Source organism: Ips typographus, linkage group LG2, assembly GCF_016097725.1.
Source record: "Ips typographus isolate SLU linkage group LG2, UJ_Ityp_2.0, whole genome shotgun sequence".
Classification (NCBI taxonomy): Eukaryota; Metazoa; Arthropoda; class Insecta; order Coleoptera; family Curculionidae; genus Ips; species Ips typographus.
In genome coordinates, this window is record NC_138423.1 from 3,629,299 (window position 1) to 3,645,962 (window position 16,664).

The following is a 16,664-nucleotide window of genomic DNA, read 5'->3' on the forward strand; positions in this document are numbered from 1 at the left end:
CTTTCTGAACGGGACTCACCTGTCTAAAACTTCCTGGCTTGAAGGAGAGCGCTCTCGTTAAGAAATGTGGATTCGTCGGCTTGGATGGACTGGAGTGAGTAACACTCGCGAGTCGCGGTAATACGAAAAAAAGTCAAAAAAAGACGTGACAAGTTGAGTACGCTTTGAGCTTGAGCTAATTTGATGTTTTACAGTAAGCGCAAATGAATCTAACACTAGACAAGGTTAAACAATAATTCAAAAATAAAACAATTTGTTAATGAGAAATATATCTGATAGTCTTTATTAATACATAGTTAGTTCTAAAGTTTCACAGGAACTTACACCTAAATAACCTCAACAAGTAGGTATACTCAATTGTTTAGTAGCTAAATATACTATAGTCCATAGGTAACAACACACAAAATTTTTTCTACACAATAATACTTGTAACATTTTAAATATAACTTATAGCAATCTTTGGTGGTTTAAATTATCCCAGTATCACTTCCACTTTTGATTTGTAAAAAAAAATTCTAAAATCTATTTTTTAGGCTTATGTTGGGTGGCATTAACTTGTTAATAATTTTATGAATTGCCTTCCGGTGGTGGTAGGGGGGCGTCTTCTTCGTAAATCATCATAAGAGAACTGTAAGAGCGTCGCTTTGCGGGCTGTAAATTTAAAAAAGACCGTAAAACAAACTCCGGATGTTTTGTACGAAAACTTACTCTGCTTTGACTGGTAGAATTGGAGTTACTCCTCGGATTATCATCGCTGCTGGTGCTGCTAGATGAAATCGCTTCTTCAAGTGTTAAAGCCTTGGACAAACCTTCCAATTCCATTTCTATGTATAACTGGTGAAGTTGGTCGTTAACCATCATGGGCTAAAAAATAATAAAAGTATTAATATGATATACAATCGAGCGTTGTTACGAATAACACACCTGTTCAGTGTTTCTCAATGTGTTCAAATCCATTTGCAAGATTTCGTCCAAGTTTTTCACCGCCATTTGATATTTATAAATTAAATTCGGAGACACTGAAACTGATTCAACCCATGGAGGGTCCTTTTTTCTCATCGGATAGGTTTTTCGGCGTTCTTTCATAATTTCCTTAAAAAGCAATAGTGTCAAAACCTCTAAGTAAACTCCAAAAAAAAGTAACTTACATCATCAGTTTTGTTTGTGTTGTTATTAGACGTAGAATCGTCGTTTGATCCTGATCCGGTGTCAGTTTTCAAAAACGATGAACAGGATGAAGAGTAGCAGCTACTCTCTTCGTCCATTCGACTGATTCTGTACTGGCTGCTTTGTTTCGAGTGTTTTGCACCTTCCGAAGTCTGCTGAGTCTGCAATAATGAATTGTTATTTACTTTTAGGGTGGGTTAATTTGGTTTAAATCATGCAAGGTGGAAAAGGCATTGACTTTGACAAATATTCAATAGTTAAAGTGCTGTCTGAAAAAAGGCCCTTAAGAAGGATAATTTGCTAAAACACAACCATTTTAATGTTCAGCTGCAATTAGAAGTAAAGATTTAGAAGACACGTTAAGCGTTACAGTGATTTTCAGCGAATTCAGAAAGCATTAAAGAAATATTATCTGATTTAGTGTAAAATTAGGAAATAACAATAAGTGCTGCGTTCTTGATGGAGCCAGGTAATATTAACGGTCCAGATAAATCAATTGAAGTACTCCATTAAGATATGAGAAGCATAGATGACGCAGACATAAAAATTGAAAATTCAAAAAAATAAATTAAATAAAATTCATAAGCTTCCGGTAGCAACTTTGACTATTCAAAAAGAGGAAGTAGCTTTCTGGGTTTAATTTGACATTTTAAGGACAGTAAAATTGACGGGATAGACTTCTAACATTTGTTTTGACAATCCAACGATTTGAGACAGGTTTTTTGGTGCATTTTTAATTATTCAAAGACCAGAAGCAGCTTTGCGGGTCATCTTGACATTTCAGAGACAATTTGAAATAATGTCTGGTCTTACTGTGGCAGCCACTAGCAAGTGTCGACAATCATTTGATAATTTCTTCCGTAAACCGTGGCATTTATTACTAAATAACATAATTAATCAATAATCAATAAGCATTTATTAATAATAATAACGCTGCCTTAATAACAATAGGTGAAGTTTGTTAATATGATTTTCGGTCAGTTTTTGCTTCTGATGCACATTGGCTAGACTTCCTCTTCCCTGATTCACCATTCCTTTTGATTTAAGGCACTGATGTTGTATATGTCCTTCTTTATTATTACAAAAATCGTGTAGACGGCTTTTTTTCGGTAATTTTAATTGTTTTGCATTCTTTTTCCCCATCTTTCCTCATTCTCTATTCTTCTCGGTTTATCGCATTGAGGTCGAATGTGTTATTTCTCACCACGGTTCCAGCATTTAAAAGAACGAGAAAACGGCTTTATTTGCACACTACGACTGTTCTGTACTGAGTCTGGATTGTCATATGGGTCTTCGTACTAGAGTGTACAGCTTATTCTTGGCGCACTCCTGCATGTCTTCGTGACACTTGTTTTACCGCTTCAAACTCCAAAGCTGTGCTACGCGGATGACGCAGTAATTATATCAGAAAACGAAGATGAGCTGCAGAGACTACTTCATCACTTCGATTGCGATAAACAAGACAAAATCACTAGCTGTAGCAAAAGAACCTAGAAGATGCAAACTAGCTGTTAACGACGAAATAGTAAAACAGGTGATGTCCTTCAGATACTTAGGGGTACCCAACCAAGAAATAGGACGAATCTGCGACATACAGGACATTGTAAGATTGGCGAGAGTGGAATCAACACATCAACAGAATGGAAGACAATAGAATTTGCTAAAATTGCGAGAGACGGAAAAGCAGACTCAAGAAGACCGCCAGGCAGACCACCAAAGAGGTGGAGGGATAGCTGGATGTCCACGTCGCAATGAACTCCTTAAAGCTGGAAAAACAGGCTGAAAGCTTATTTCAAGAAGAAGAAGAAGAAACTGCAAAGCGTAGGCAAGGCCATGTTTTGCACCTGGCTAGTCTTAAAGCTTGCTCAGTGTCACAATCTTTTAGGCCTCTTACGCTCTGGGATGTCATCTTCGTACTGCTGCAAAGCTTCTTGGCTTCTGTTGGATAACTATGCCTCGTAAACGTGCTCCAGGTGCTTGATGTTTTCAAATTTCATTTTGTAGTGCTAGATAAAGTCGTCATAGTTTTTATAGTGGATTTCATCTAAGGTCTGCAAAACCTGAGTGATAACACCAAGGCGGTGGCTTTGTCACTCGAGGTCCAGTTGTCTGCATCAGCTTCTTGTAAATCTGCCAGGAGGTTATACCATCGTAAACTGCAGGTTTGATGTTCGAACAAGCATTTGGACTGGCAACTGTTGACTTGAGTGACTTCTTATGCAACTTGTCAAATTCCTTTTGTAATAAATTCGGGACAGTTTCTTCCACTCCCCTTATTCTTTCAGTAAATTCCTCAATGGTATGCGTCACTTTTCCTCCCAAGTTTTCCATCTCGCTTTTCAGTTCATTAACCATAATATCTGACTTTTCTTCTTGTTTAAAGTGATCCTTTAGTTGGCCTTTAATGTCATTTAGATTGCATTTGTTTTGACTACTACTCTGCTGACTACTTGCTCTGCTCGCTCCATGGAACGTTAAAACAAATGCGACCCTAGCTTCTGGTCTTGAATTGACTTCATCTCTTCTAATTTGGCTTCAAATTGATCCTGACTTAGTTATCTGGTTTGCTTTAATTTCATCCAACTTGCATTTCTTCTAGTTTGTGTTGTTGGCTTGCTTTCATTGCCTCCAGCTTCACTTCGAACTGGTCTTGACATATTTTCAAGCTGCTTTTATCTCCTTCATCGTCTCTACTCTTCACTGCGACCTCCGTTTTCGCACTTGGTAGACATTGGTAGGCTCACAGGAATTCAACCAACTCAAAAGGGCTCCTTCTTGCTGGATCTTCGTATCCCACTTCTTCTTACGTTAGGACATTAGCCAGAAACAGTTGGGATGCTGAAGACCAGCTTTCACACCATCATCGTCCAGGAGGTCCAGTATCGTGAGACGTTTCAAACTGATTATTTCCTTCATTTCACTAGCAGCCAATAAAATTCAAGTAACCTTTCTAGTTTGCACCAATGAGACCTGTTTCCAACTGATTATTTTCTTCATTTTACGAGCAGCCAATGAAATTCAAGGAACCTTTCTAGTTTGCACCAATGAGAGCCGTTTCAAACTGATTATTAACTTCATTTTACTAGCAACCAATAAAATTCAGAAAACCTTTCTAGTTTGCACCAATCAGAGACGTTTCAAACTGATTATTTCCTTCATTTTACGAGCAGCCAATGAAATTCAAAGAACCTTTCTAGTTTGCACCAATAAGAGACGTTTCAAACTGATTATTTTCCTCATTTTACTAGCAGCCAATAAAATTCAAGGAACCTGTCTAGTTTGCACCAATAAGAGACGTTTCAAACTGATTATTTCCTTCATTTTACTAGCAACCAATAAAATTCAAGTAACCTTTCTAGTTTGCAGCAATGAGAGACGTTTCAAACTGATTATTTCCTTCATTTTACTAGCAACCAATAAAATTCAAGGAACCTTTCTAGTTTGCACCAATGAGAGCCGTTTCAAACTGATTATTTCCTTCATTTTACTAGCAGCCAATAAAATTAACGAACCTTCCTAGTTTGCACCAATGAGAGACGTTTCAAACTGATTATTTCCTTCATTTTACTAGCAACCAATAAAATTAAGGAACCTTTCTAGTTTGCACCAATGGGAGACGTTTCAAACTGATTATTTCCTTCATTTTACTAGCAACCAATAAAATTAAGGAACCTTTCTAGTTTGCACCAATGGGAGACGTTTCAAACTGATTATTTCCTTCATTTTACTAGCAACCAATAAAATTAACAAACCGTTCTAGTTTGCACCAATGGGAGACGTTTCAAACTGATTATTTCCTTCATTTTACTAGCAACCAATAAAATTCAAGGAACCTTTCTAGTTTGCACCAATGAGAGACGTTTCAAACTGATTATTTCCTTCATTTTACTAGCAACCAATAAAATTAAGGAACCTTTCTAGTTTGCAACAATGAGAGACGTTTCAAACTGATTATTTCCTTCATTTTACTAGCAACCAATAAAATTCAAGGAACCTTTCTAGTTTGCACCAATGAGAGCTGTTTCAAACTGATTATTTCCTTCATTTTACTAGCAAGCAATAAAATTCAAATAACCTTTCTAGTTTGGAAGAATGAGAGGCTTTTTCAACTGATTATTTCCTTCATTTTACTAGCAGCCAATAAAATTCAAGGAACCTTTCTAGTTTGCACCAATGAGAGCCGTTTCAACCTGATTATTTTCTTCATTTTACTAGCAACCAATAAAATTAAGGAACCTTTCTAGTTTGCACCAATGAGAGACGTTTCAAACTGATTATTTCCTTCATTTTACTAGCAGCCAATAAAATTCAAGAAACTTTTCTAGTTTGCATCAATGAGAGACGTTTCAAACTGATTTGAAGAAATGTGTCTGTAACAAGTACCTACTCCAACCTACCATTCGAGCTTCTAGATATGTTAATAGAGAAAATTGGCTGAACAAAAAATCACTTAAATAGACAGTTTTTAAGTTTACAAGTATTGCTGCACAACCAAGCCTATTAGAATGTAGGTACCTATAAAGAAATGCACTTCACATGGAGAATATGTGGCCTTTCTGCAGACAAGCACCTTTCACAAAGTTAAAGTCAAAGTAAGTAATATTACAACTAGACGATCACATACAGTGCGTTTTTTTTAACGCGCAACATAGGATTTTACGTGTTAAATTTTTAAGCCCATGTTAGACCATGTTATTTTGGAACTACAAGTATAAAACTTGACGGGTGTGTCTTTATTACCCTGAAGCTTAAGTAAGTCTACCAATTTGGTCTAAAAAGTGATTTAAAACTGGAAAAAAATCATTTTTTTTCGAAAAGATTTTATCCTTTCATACTCCCTGTATGCATTATTGTTCCTTGTTGTTTTTGATACTGGTAGGGCAGGTAGCAGGTAAAGTGACTTATTTTGACTGCATCACGACCCGACATCTTTTGAACGTCAAAAGGGCATTTTATGATTGTTTGGAATATACTGTTTGGCTTCAAACGGAGGTCACTTTGAACAATTCACTTATAAAAATACTACTTTTGTTCTTAACTTTCTTGATATAAAGTTAATGATCACCCTGTTTTACTTTCTACGTCAAATTTTACCTGCTACCTGCCGTGCCAGTATCAAAAACAACAAAGAACAACAATGCATACAGGGAGTATGAAACGATAAAACCTTTTCGAAAAAAGATGATTTTTTGCAAGTTTTTTAACACTTTTTAGGCCGAATTGGTAAATTTACTTAAGCTTCAGGGTACGAAATAGCCACCCGTCAAGTTTTATACTTGTAGTTCCAAAATAACATGGTCTAACATGGGCTTAAAAATTTAACACGTGAAATCCTATGTTGCGCGTTAAAAAAAACGCACTGTATATGAAGAGTACAAGAGCAAAAATATTAGAGTACACTTTTGACAAAAAATTTAAAAAAGCCCCACCTTATAGAGTTCTTTACTTAAATTTGACGATGGTTTAGTTTATTTGAGTCGAAAACGATTAAATTGTTATCATTTTTAGTCATGCATCAAAAAACTAAATAAAAATCGATCAAAATCCTCTCCGAGAGGACTCTGATCCTCTGATGATGATTATGTATGGTGAAGAATGTTTTTTTGCTCATATAGTAGTTTACTAGGGTCTGTTAAGACTATTGACAAAATAGTTAATAATTTAATTAATCTGAGTCTGTAAACTTTATTTTCCTCTGTACTCTTCATATACAGGGTGTCTAAAAAGTCTGGAATATTGCAAATATCTCGAAAACTGCTGATTTTATTTTTCTCAAAATTTGCGTTTTGTTAAAGTAAATAACAGCGCATGACGTGAGGGTGAAATGAGGTTCGCAAGTATACAGGGTCAGTCACAAAGTATACCAACTTTCTTAATTCAAACCTAACACACTGTATATTACTTCAGATTTTAAGAGTACTTATAAAGGTCAATTCAACGATATACGATTTTTATTTTTTTTTATTTTTTTTTTTTTTTGGATTTTTTTTTTTTGATTTTTTTTTTTGTACCTGCCTATAACAATGATAGGTGTAACAATGACAGCTAACGTCAATATAATGTTAAATTAATTGGCAAATTTTCCTATTACTTAAAATGGTGTTTTTGAGTGAGAAGGATACTTAAGATGTCAGTCTTTTCCTTCTCACTCAAAAACACCATTTTAAGTAATAGGAAAATTTGCCAATTAATTTAACATTATATTGACGTGAGCTGTCATTGTTACACCTATCATTGTTATAGGCAGGTACAAAAAAAAAATCAAAAAAAAAAATAAAAATCGTATATCGTTGAATTGGCCTTTATAAGTACTCTTAAAATCTGAAGTAATATACAGTGTGTTAGGTTTGAATTAAGAAAGTTGGTATACTTTGTGACTGACCCTGTATACTTGCGAACCTCATTTCACCCTCACGTCATGCGCTGTTATTTACTATAACAAGACGCAAATTTTGAGAAAAATAAAATCAGCAGTTTTCGAGATATTTGCAATATTCCAGACTTTTTAGACACCCTGTATATGAAAGTGAAGTAGATCAAGCAAACACAAATAAGTCCAAGCATACAATACGTTTAACCAGTCAACTACTACTAAATGAAAACATGATTTGATGATCCGTGTGATTAATAAATTGGTATTAATGATAATAAAAGACACTCAAAAGTGACCTTGGTATTTGTATTAAATTGTTCCGCTTGGGTTTCACCGTCAGGAGGGCTGACCAGCGGAGTACCAGGGGAACAGACTGATAGCAAAGCGAAGTCCTTACGAGAACATTCCGACAATGCCTAAAAATCAACATGATTTGCTAAATAGTTTATTTCCTAACCCACAGTAGATTTTTTTTTAAATATTTGTAAAGTATATTTGTGCAATTCCAGATCGGCAAAAATATTCCTAAACCATTAATCTAAAAATCAATCAATACTACTACATAAGGTATGAGTGAGAGTAGGCAGTATACTCTTTGCATAATGTAGGTATTAAAGCAATTTTAGACATACAGCCATTTGATTTGGAATTTAATAAGTGTCGTGTAAGTATCTAGCAGAACAGTTCAAGTTTATTTCCCGTGTTTGGCTAGTTTAGGCAGATAAGTAACATCCTGAGATTAAATAGAATATCACTCCGAGGCATTTAGCGCTTGTTCAACTCTCCTCCTCCTAAGTGCCGTCTCGTTTGAGATTGGCGACCAATATGGTAAATTCTTCTCTGTTTCGTAGTGCGTTTATGTTAGTTTCTTAGCCATGATATCTTCTTTCTTCCTGGACCTCGCTTTCCCTCAATATTGCTTCTATAATTATTTGGATTTTATTTCTTGTGGCGCATTATGTATGAGTCCGAAGTATGTTGACTAGGTTGGAGCGAGTATTTATTTCAGTCAATTCTTCTTCATTGGTTGTTCTACTTGTCTAACTAATTCTTAATATACGTCTGTAAAGCCACATTTCGAAAGCGTTGAGTTTCTTTATATCATTCTGCTTAAGAATCCATGTCTCTCATCCTACTTCAGTAGAGTTCGCACACTCTACTGAAGAATACATTTCTCTGCCCTCATAAAGAATGATGATCCTCATGAAGATTTTCCTGTAGTCTTCGTATTTTCTTGCCTTTTCTCACCATTTTCACAGATAGCGTTATACAGACAGGTCAGTTTTCCAACTGCATCTTTGGTGATAATTTTAAAATGTTCGCTCGCAATTGAGTCTTCTTCTGGTGTTGGGATTGAAAACAAGTTCGCTTTTTCAATTGGGAGGCATTCTAGTATTATTCGAGTTCTCATATGTGTTTTTGTCTATCCGGGTCTAGTTCAATATCATTGTTTTCGTCGACTACTGTTGATAAATGCCATGGTATCCAGAGGCCGGCAGCTTCCCTGTCTTTGCGCTGATCTTGTAGTTGCTCTTTAGTTGTTGCATTGTTCGCTTAGCTAGTTTTCCCCTAAATTTCTGGTTTTTACCTTACGCCTTTCTTCCATTAGGTTCAGTATAGTATTGGTCATCCAAGGATTGAAAAATGTACATATCTACACAATGGTAATTTTACCAAAGTTTACCTAAGATGTGGTGGGGTGTTTCTGGTTCTTCTCCGCAAAACCTTCAGGTACTGTCCTCTTCTAGGCCTAGCTTCCTTAAGGGGTTCTCTGAGCCGGCAATGACCCATTAGAAACCCCGTTAATGCCTTGAGACTAATTTTGCTGAGGTTAATCAGTGTCTTCGATCTGCCTCGGTCCTGGAAGTCTTTGCCAGTGCGTTGCTCTCAGTTCTTCTTCAGCTTTATTCAGTACTTCCTGGACATAGGCTTTTCCAAGGCCGCAGAATGGTTCTGGCCCGATCAGTGGCGCTGATGCTCCTTTGCTTGAGTATCTGCTTGTTCGTTACCCTCTACTCCGACGTGCCCCGGAACCCAGAGGAGGGTTACCTTGTTGTTCCTTTCTAGATTATTGAGCTTTCCTATGCACTCCAGAACCATCATCGAGTTGATGTTAGATGAGCTCAACGCTTTGATGGCTGCTTGGCTATCGGAAAGGATCGCAATTTCCTTGTTCCGGTATTTCCTGTCGAGGTTAAACTGAATACACCTTTCTATGGCGTGAATTTCCGTTTGAAAAATGCTAGGGAACTGGCCCATGGGTTCGGAGTATTTGGTGCGAGGCTCGTGGACTCCTGCTCCAGTCATCATATTATGGTATTTTTTCCCAATGTTTGAATTGATTCTCTGCTCCAATCTCTCTTGGTGCTCAGTTCGGTTCAAAATTGTTTTTCGAAACTAAACTTCCTGATGATTTCGTCGGTTGGGAGATCGGCAAGGTCTGCACTGCCAGTAGGCAGTGAGTCCCTTGCACTGTGTGCTCTCCTTTTAAATCCGGCCTTATCCAACCTGAGATGTGCTCCCCAAGCAGTTCTTCTCACCATGATGTGGAGCGGTGTGAGGTCGAGAATTACCTCTAGTGCTGCCGTGGGAGTCGATATCATTGTTCCCGTTATGCAAAGACAAGCAAGTCTCTGCACCTTCTCTAATGTTTTCCTTGTTGTGACAACTTCGGTTTTATGCGCCTTATGTGATCATAGGGTTCACTATCATGGTAAACATCCATCGCAGTATTAATGGGTTACAACCCCAGGTCTTTCCCGCAATGTTCCTGCACACCATCAGTGATGACCTTGTCTTGCTGGCAATCTTTTCTACGTGGCGGTTCCAGATAAGTTTTGAGTCTAGGGTAAGTTTTAGATACTTAACCTCTTGCCGCCATTCAAGTTTTTGCCGTTGAGGCGGATACTTCTCAACTGCTAAAGTCTTGTTCTCCTGGTGAAAGGTACCACTGTGGTTTTGGATGAGTTGATTCTCAATCCCACTGATAAACACCATCTTCTGGTGGTCTTTAGCTCCCTTTCTATGAGATCACAGAGGGTTTCATCGAATTTGCCTTTCCCGGTAAGAATTCCGAGAAGTTCGTACTACCAGACTCCACATTAAGGGTGATAGGACCCCTCCTTGTGGACATCCTCGATTTGTGCTGATATGAAAGTTGTTCCTGCCCACGTTTCTTTCAGCGGTTCTTGTAGTCAGCATTTGGCACATCCACCTGGATGTCATTCTGTCTATTCCCTTGTTTGTCAGGGCCGTTTTGATTGCCTCGTGAGAGGTGTTATCGAATGCTCCCTCTATGTCTAAGAAGGCGCATTTCTTTGTGCTCAAGTGTTTCTTGGATGTTTTCGGTCAACACGAAAAGAGCAGTTTCTGTTGCAAAGACTTTCTGCTTTTAACATAAAATACAGTCCTTGCGAAGCCAGTTTACCCGTGCGTCATCAACTACATCATCTTGTATCTATCATCTAAGTATACTATATCATTTGTATCATCCTGTATCTCATAAACTTATGAAGGTTGCATATTATGACCCGTTTAGAGCTGGACAAATGGCAAATAGCAAAATGACATTTTATTGAATCTCAGGTTGTTACTTGCCTACTTAAATATCAACTGCCTGAATCTTAAACTAGACATTTATCAAAAGACAGTAACCTGTACGGCCAAATTGTAAATACTAAGACAACTAGCAAAATATTGATCTTGATCTTGATCTTGAACTGTTGACAGTGTGACAACAGTTGACACTTGTGAGTAAATGACAAATATGCCTCAAAACTGCTTTATGAATAAGACATACACGTCAATTAATTAAATTGATAAAATTTTAAGATCACCTTGTTGACCACACTAGCGGAAGCGATTGAACCTATACGACTTCCGGGTTCGGCCTTCACAGACGTTGCTTGTGAGGAAGGCCTGTCGCATGTCGTCATCATGTTTGACCCACTCCGAGTGTTGTCAAACTGACGGTATTGGTCGGTTTGCAGAAGGTTTTCGTTACCGCTTTGAGTGGAGCCGTTAAAGCCTGGCCGACTAGAATTAAGCTAAAAAGAGGATTTAGCGTTATTAAACGGTAATTCTTCCCTTGGCGTAACTATACAATAGACATCAACTTGGTGTCTCTCTGATTTTTAAAAAAATGCTGTAAAAAAAGACTAAATTTTACGCCACTGCCAACGTGCGTCAAATCAAATTCATCGAATAGGAAAACGGCGTCAAACTCCTACTAAACATCTACAAAACTATTTTCTGGTTTACTGTAGTGGTAGGTAATTCCATAAGATTACTTTAAAACGGTTCATTCTATCTTTTTTATGTAAAATAATCAAGAACACATCCTCTTTCTACATACTAGAATATTAGTAGGTCAATAATGTTCTTCTTTGCACAAAGTTTAAACTGACTGGTTGGAAACTGACAGGATTTATTACATTTTAACTGCTGATTATCGGAAAACAACGAACGTCATGAGGCATGATTAATTGGATTTTGACCGACAAGAAAAACTTTTACTTTAATGCACTATAACACTATAAAAGATGGGAATAAAGCGTGTGCAAACAAAGTGTTAGGTACGAAGAAGTTTTCCGCTGGAATCATTGAAAGATTGTGAGCACTACTGAACAAACCATTAAAGCGGCTGTGTTACCATCCTTTTGTACTTTGTAGACACTGCTGATTCATCCGCGTGTTGGAAAATCAATCTCTAAGGGACACAGGGTTTTAAAAAGGTCAGATTTTGGGTCATCTTCATGGATGTCAAGTCTTGAAGCTGCTTCTTCTTATCTACTCATAAGAGAAGGTTTGCTATCATCACAGCAATCCGGACCTTATTGACTGCAGCTCTGAACAGTTGTACATTGCTACAATTAAACCAATCCATTAAGTTCCTTACATAGGTCATTTGATTTTCTTAAAGGTTTTGTGAGTCTTCTCCATTTATAACTATTCCCACTAATTCATATTCTAGGCTTTCTCTAATAACGCTCTAGAGGTTAAATAGAAGCGGTGATAGAATGCAACCTTGTCTCACACTACGGAGAATCTCCATTTCTTCTATTTGTTGCTTTTCTACCATTGCATTAGATTTTTTTTCCCAGTAGATATTATTAGTTATTCTTCTACTCTTGTCAGAGTCAATGTTACTCAAGTTTCACCTTGTCGATGTAACAACCTCTTGGTTTATATCGAAACAGCTCTGGAAAAGAACCTTAGTCCCAATAAAAAGCGCCTCTAGTGTGCCAAGTCTTTTGCGGAATCCAAATTGTGTCTCTAGTTTTCTGTAGGAAATAGCAAACAGTACTCATGACATGTTCTTATGAACTGTCCTGTCTACTCTTAGGCGATATGAGCAAAGCGAGTGTTGTTACTCAAAGACATGAGTTATGTCCCAGCAGTCTTGCAGACTTTAAAAAGGACACTCGCGGGGCGTTACGGGCCCATACACGTTATTAAGAGCAAGAACCCCCTGAGTTGTGTGTGTTTTTCTTACACACGTAGAGTTTTCGAGATATTAACCTAAACAAGTAACCACATTCAAAAATAATTATACTGGTACTGTAAGTTGAAAAAAGTGTTTTTGTTACCTTGACTATCTTTGGACATCCTGTATATGGGCCTATCAAACATGAAGCTATTTAAACGCTCACAAACTTCGCGACATATCGACCTAAATCACACTACTTCTTTATGTTAGAACAAAATCGAAATAAAATTATTGGTTAATTTAGGTTAATTAAACTATTTTCAAATTTAACTTTTCTGTATGCGCTTCCTTTATACCCTATACAGTATAGTTATGGTGCATTAAAGTAAAAGTTTTTTTCATCAGCCAAAAGCCAATGAATCAAACCGCATTAAAATCCGTTGTTTTTATTGGACCGAAGGGTTTGAAACTGATCCCAAAAAATTCACTATTCCAGATGGAAACTAGTTTTTTATTTATATAAACTTTAAATTTTCTATAGTTTCCTCAAATAAAACTATAAAATGTACTTCTTTTTAAATACACTGTACACACAACACACATTATGTTTTAAAAATATTTTTCTACTCCGGTTTAACCAGAAGTTGACGTCAACTTGCTTATTTTAACTGGATCCCTCTGTATATTATTGTATTTTTGAATAGTCCTATCGATTTCAAATATTTTTCATCATTTATCAACGTCAATATTTCGAAAACCGTACATCAAAAATATTTGAAATCGATAGGACTATTCAAAGATATAGTAATATACAGGGTGTTCCATTTAAAATAACCAAGTTGACATCTACTTCTGGTTAAACTGGAAGTGACAGAAATATGAAAATATTTTTAAAATATAGCACGCAGCTAAATCTGTCTTACTTCCAAAATTTCCAATTTCTATCAACATTTGATCCTGATAAACATTTAATGAACGGTTTGGGGGACTAACCCTGTATACAGGGTGCCACAATTTCGGAAAAGAGATACAGAGTTGGTTAAATGGAGGCAAAGTTGCAAAATTTGGAGTTCAATCTTAAAGTAACATTCACATAACATGCAGTGCATTTGTACTGTTAATGGCAAGTGCACTGCAAGAAGTAGACAAATGACATCATTCACAATATTAACTCAAAATTAAAATTAGAAAATAGGAATCAGGTTAGGATTTCAGAAACACAAGACATAAATGTCATACTAATAATAGTAACCATCGTCTAGACTTCGACTATTTGTTTCAAAAAAGATAATTAGGTGCAAACTGAACATACATTCATAAAAAAATACAAAAAAGCATTTTTTTCAAATTTTAGAATTTTGAACAGTTAATTGAAAACAAAAATACGCAACTGTCAAACGTCTGAAATGGCTCTCCTTATTGGTTGCTTGTATTAACGTGTATTATTATTAAGTTATTAATTCCACAGTATACATGTACCTACTCTAACTGTAGTTATTAACTTGTGTGATATTTTTAAGAGAGAGATAGATAAGGGTAATTTTGTTATGGCTGTATTTCTAGACTTTAAAAAAGGGCTTTCGAGACCGTTAATAGGGAAATATTGTTGCGTAAGCTCGACAACATGGGCATTAAGGGTGACGTTTTGAGGTGGTTTAATTCGTATTTAGTTAATAGACAGCAAAGGGTTAAATTTAAGGACAGCATATCTGACGCATTAAATGTTTTGAATGCAGTTCCGCAGCGAACAGTTTTGGGTCCCTTGTTATTTTTATTGTTTGTACAGTAAGTGGATGTAAAATAGATATGTTTGCGGATGATACCATGTTATATTTGACTAGAGGAGATCTGGGTGTTATGCAGCGTACTGTGAATGATGATCTGGCCAAATTATTCAAATGGTTTTGCAATAATAAATTGAGTGTAAATATTGAAAAATCAAAGTTTTGCATTTTTGGCAAAAGTCATAGTCTAAAAAACGTAAATTTTGAGGATTTAAATATAGTAATTGACAACAGAAAAATTGATCATACCAACCAGATTAAATACTTAGGAATAACATTTGATTCTCAACTTAACTTTTACGCACATGCCGATTATGTTACTCGAAAATTCGCAAAAAAAAGTAAGTTTTATTGCAAGAATAGGACATCAGTTATCACTCGCTACAAAATTGTTATTGTATATCACGATAGCTGCTCCTCATCTCGAATTCTGTTCCTCCATACTGTATAACTTGCCAGCGTTTAAAATTGACCAGATCCAGAAAATCCAAAACCGAGCAATGAGAACTATTCTGAAATGTAACCGTTATACTCCGATCGAAACTATGCTCAATGTTTTAAACTTTTTGTCTGTAAAGCAAAAAATTGATTTTAGTGTGTATGTGTTTGTATTTAAAATAAAAAATAATTTGTTGATGTCTGATGTGTCTAATTAATAGTTTGTTCAAATTTTGTACTGATGGAAAAATGTCGTTCTAGTCAAATGTTGAATTCTGTGTTGTATAAGGGATTGTATAAATTCAACATGTTGCCACAAAAAAATAGGGACTGTGATCAACTGTGTAGTTTTAAGATAATGATCAGAAGACATATTTTAGAGCAGTGTAGTGTTTAGTGACGGTTTTACTTATAAATGTATTTTTTCTATCTGTGTTTTGTATAAGTCATTTTTTTTGCATTAGTATACTTTTTAAGTGGTTTATTGGATAGCTATTATGCTAAATAAATACATATTACTATTAGTACACATACCTTACCGTTGCAACAGCCATAAAGTTTATGTGAATGATGCTTAAGGCGTTTTAAAATTAAAAAAAATCCGATTACTTCCAGAAAAACGTTTTTTCCTTTTATTGTAAGCTTATTTGATGAGATAATTCAAATTTAATAATAATAATTTCAATTTAAGACAAATGTGACCATGCCAGGTTTTAGAGGGAAAAAAGTGTTGCAATGACAAAGTGTCAATAAATTTAAAATATTTCATAAAATAAAACATTTTTTCGGATATTTGCGAAAGTGATCGGATGTTAAAACGACATAAGATTGAACTCCAAATTGGGCAACTTTGCTTCCATTTAACGAACTCTGTATCTCTTACCGTTTTTGAGATCCCCCCCATACTTAGACACAAATTTGTGACACCCTGTATACAGGATTTACGTTTCCATTAAGTTGACCCTCTAACGTTTAAGGCCTATTTTACTCTGACGATATAATAATATGAAAACTTTCAGAATAATATAAGCAGACTTGTTGGACAATCTGTACAAGAAACATAAGAAGTAAACCAATCTTTCTACACCATTTACACATGTAGTTTAGAAAATATCACTTGAATTTTAGAAATATAAGTTGGATTTCAGAATCTATAACTTGAATTTCATTATCGTACATTTTGTTTTAGAAAACGTAAGTTGTATTTCAGATTTGTCACTTGTATTTCAGAAAAGGTCACTTGTATTTTAGAACGCGTTATTTCAATTTCAGATTTTTTTGTGTATCTATGTGGTTATTAGTTTATTGTTTTTTTTTAATGTCACTTTAAGCAAAACAACCCGCCCATCGGGACTATTAATTCATATATAATATACAGGGTGTCCCATAACTATATGACAATCTCTCGGGGGCATGCAGGGGAGGTCAAAATAATACGATTTGTTCATATACAGGGTAATTCAAATTCGACCCT

The 16,664-nt window shown here is 35.9% G+C and overlaps 1 protein-coding gene across 2 annotated transcripts in view; it reads right to left on the minus strand.

Moving 5' to 3' along the window:
- Positions 1 to 252: 252 nt before the first annotated feature.
- The window catches only part of per (period circadian regulator), a 56,029-nt gene continuing 39,617 nt past the window's right edge, over positions 253 to 16,664 (minus strand). The window contains exons 18-23 of one of the 2 annotated variants that reach the window (XM_081974122.1): positions 11,377 to 11,586; positions 7,837 to 7,956; positions 1,149 to 1,328; positions 925 to 1,092; positions 709 to 864; positions 253 to 651 (exon numbers count right to left, since the gene is read on the minus strand). In XM_081974122.1, coding sequence (XP_081830248.1) covers positions 568 to 651; positions 709 to 864; positions 925 to 1,092; positions 1,149 to 1,328; positions 7,837 to 7,956; positions 11,377 to 11,586 — 918 coding nt within the window. In that variant the 3' untranslated portion in view covers positions 253 to 567. The remainder of the gene's footprint in view (positions 652 to 708; positions 865 to 924; positions 1,093 to 1,148; positions 1,329 to 7,836; positions 7,957 to 11,376; positions 11,587 to 16,664) is intronic. The other variant, XM_081974124.1, reaches the window with a different exon arrangement.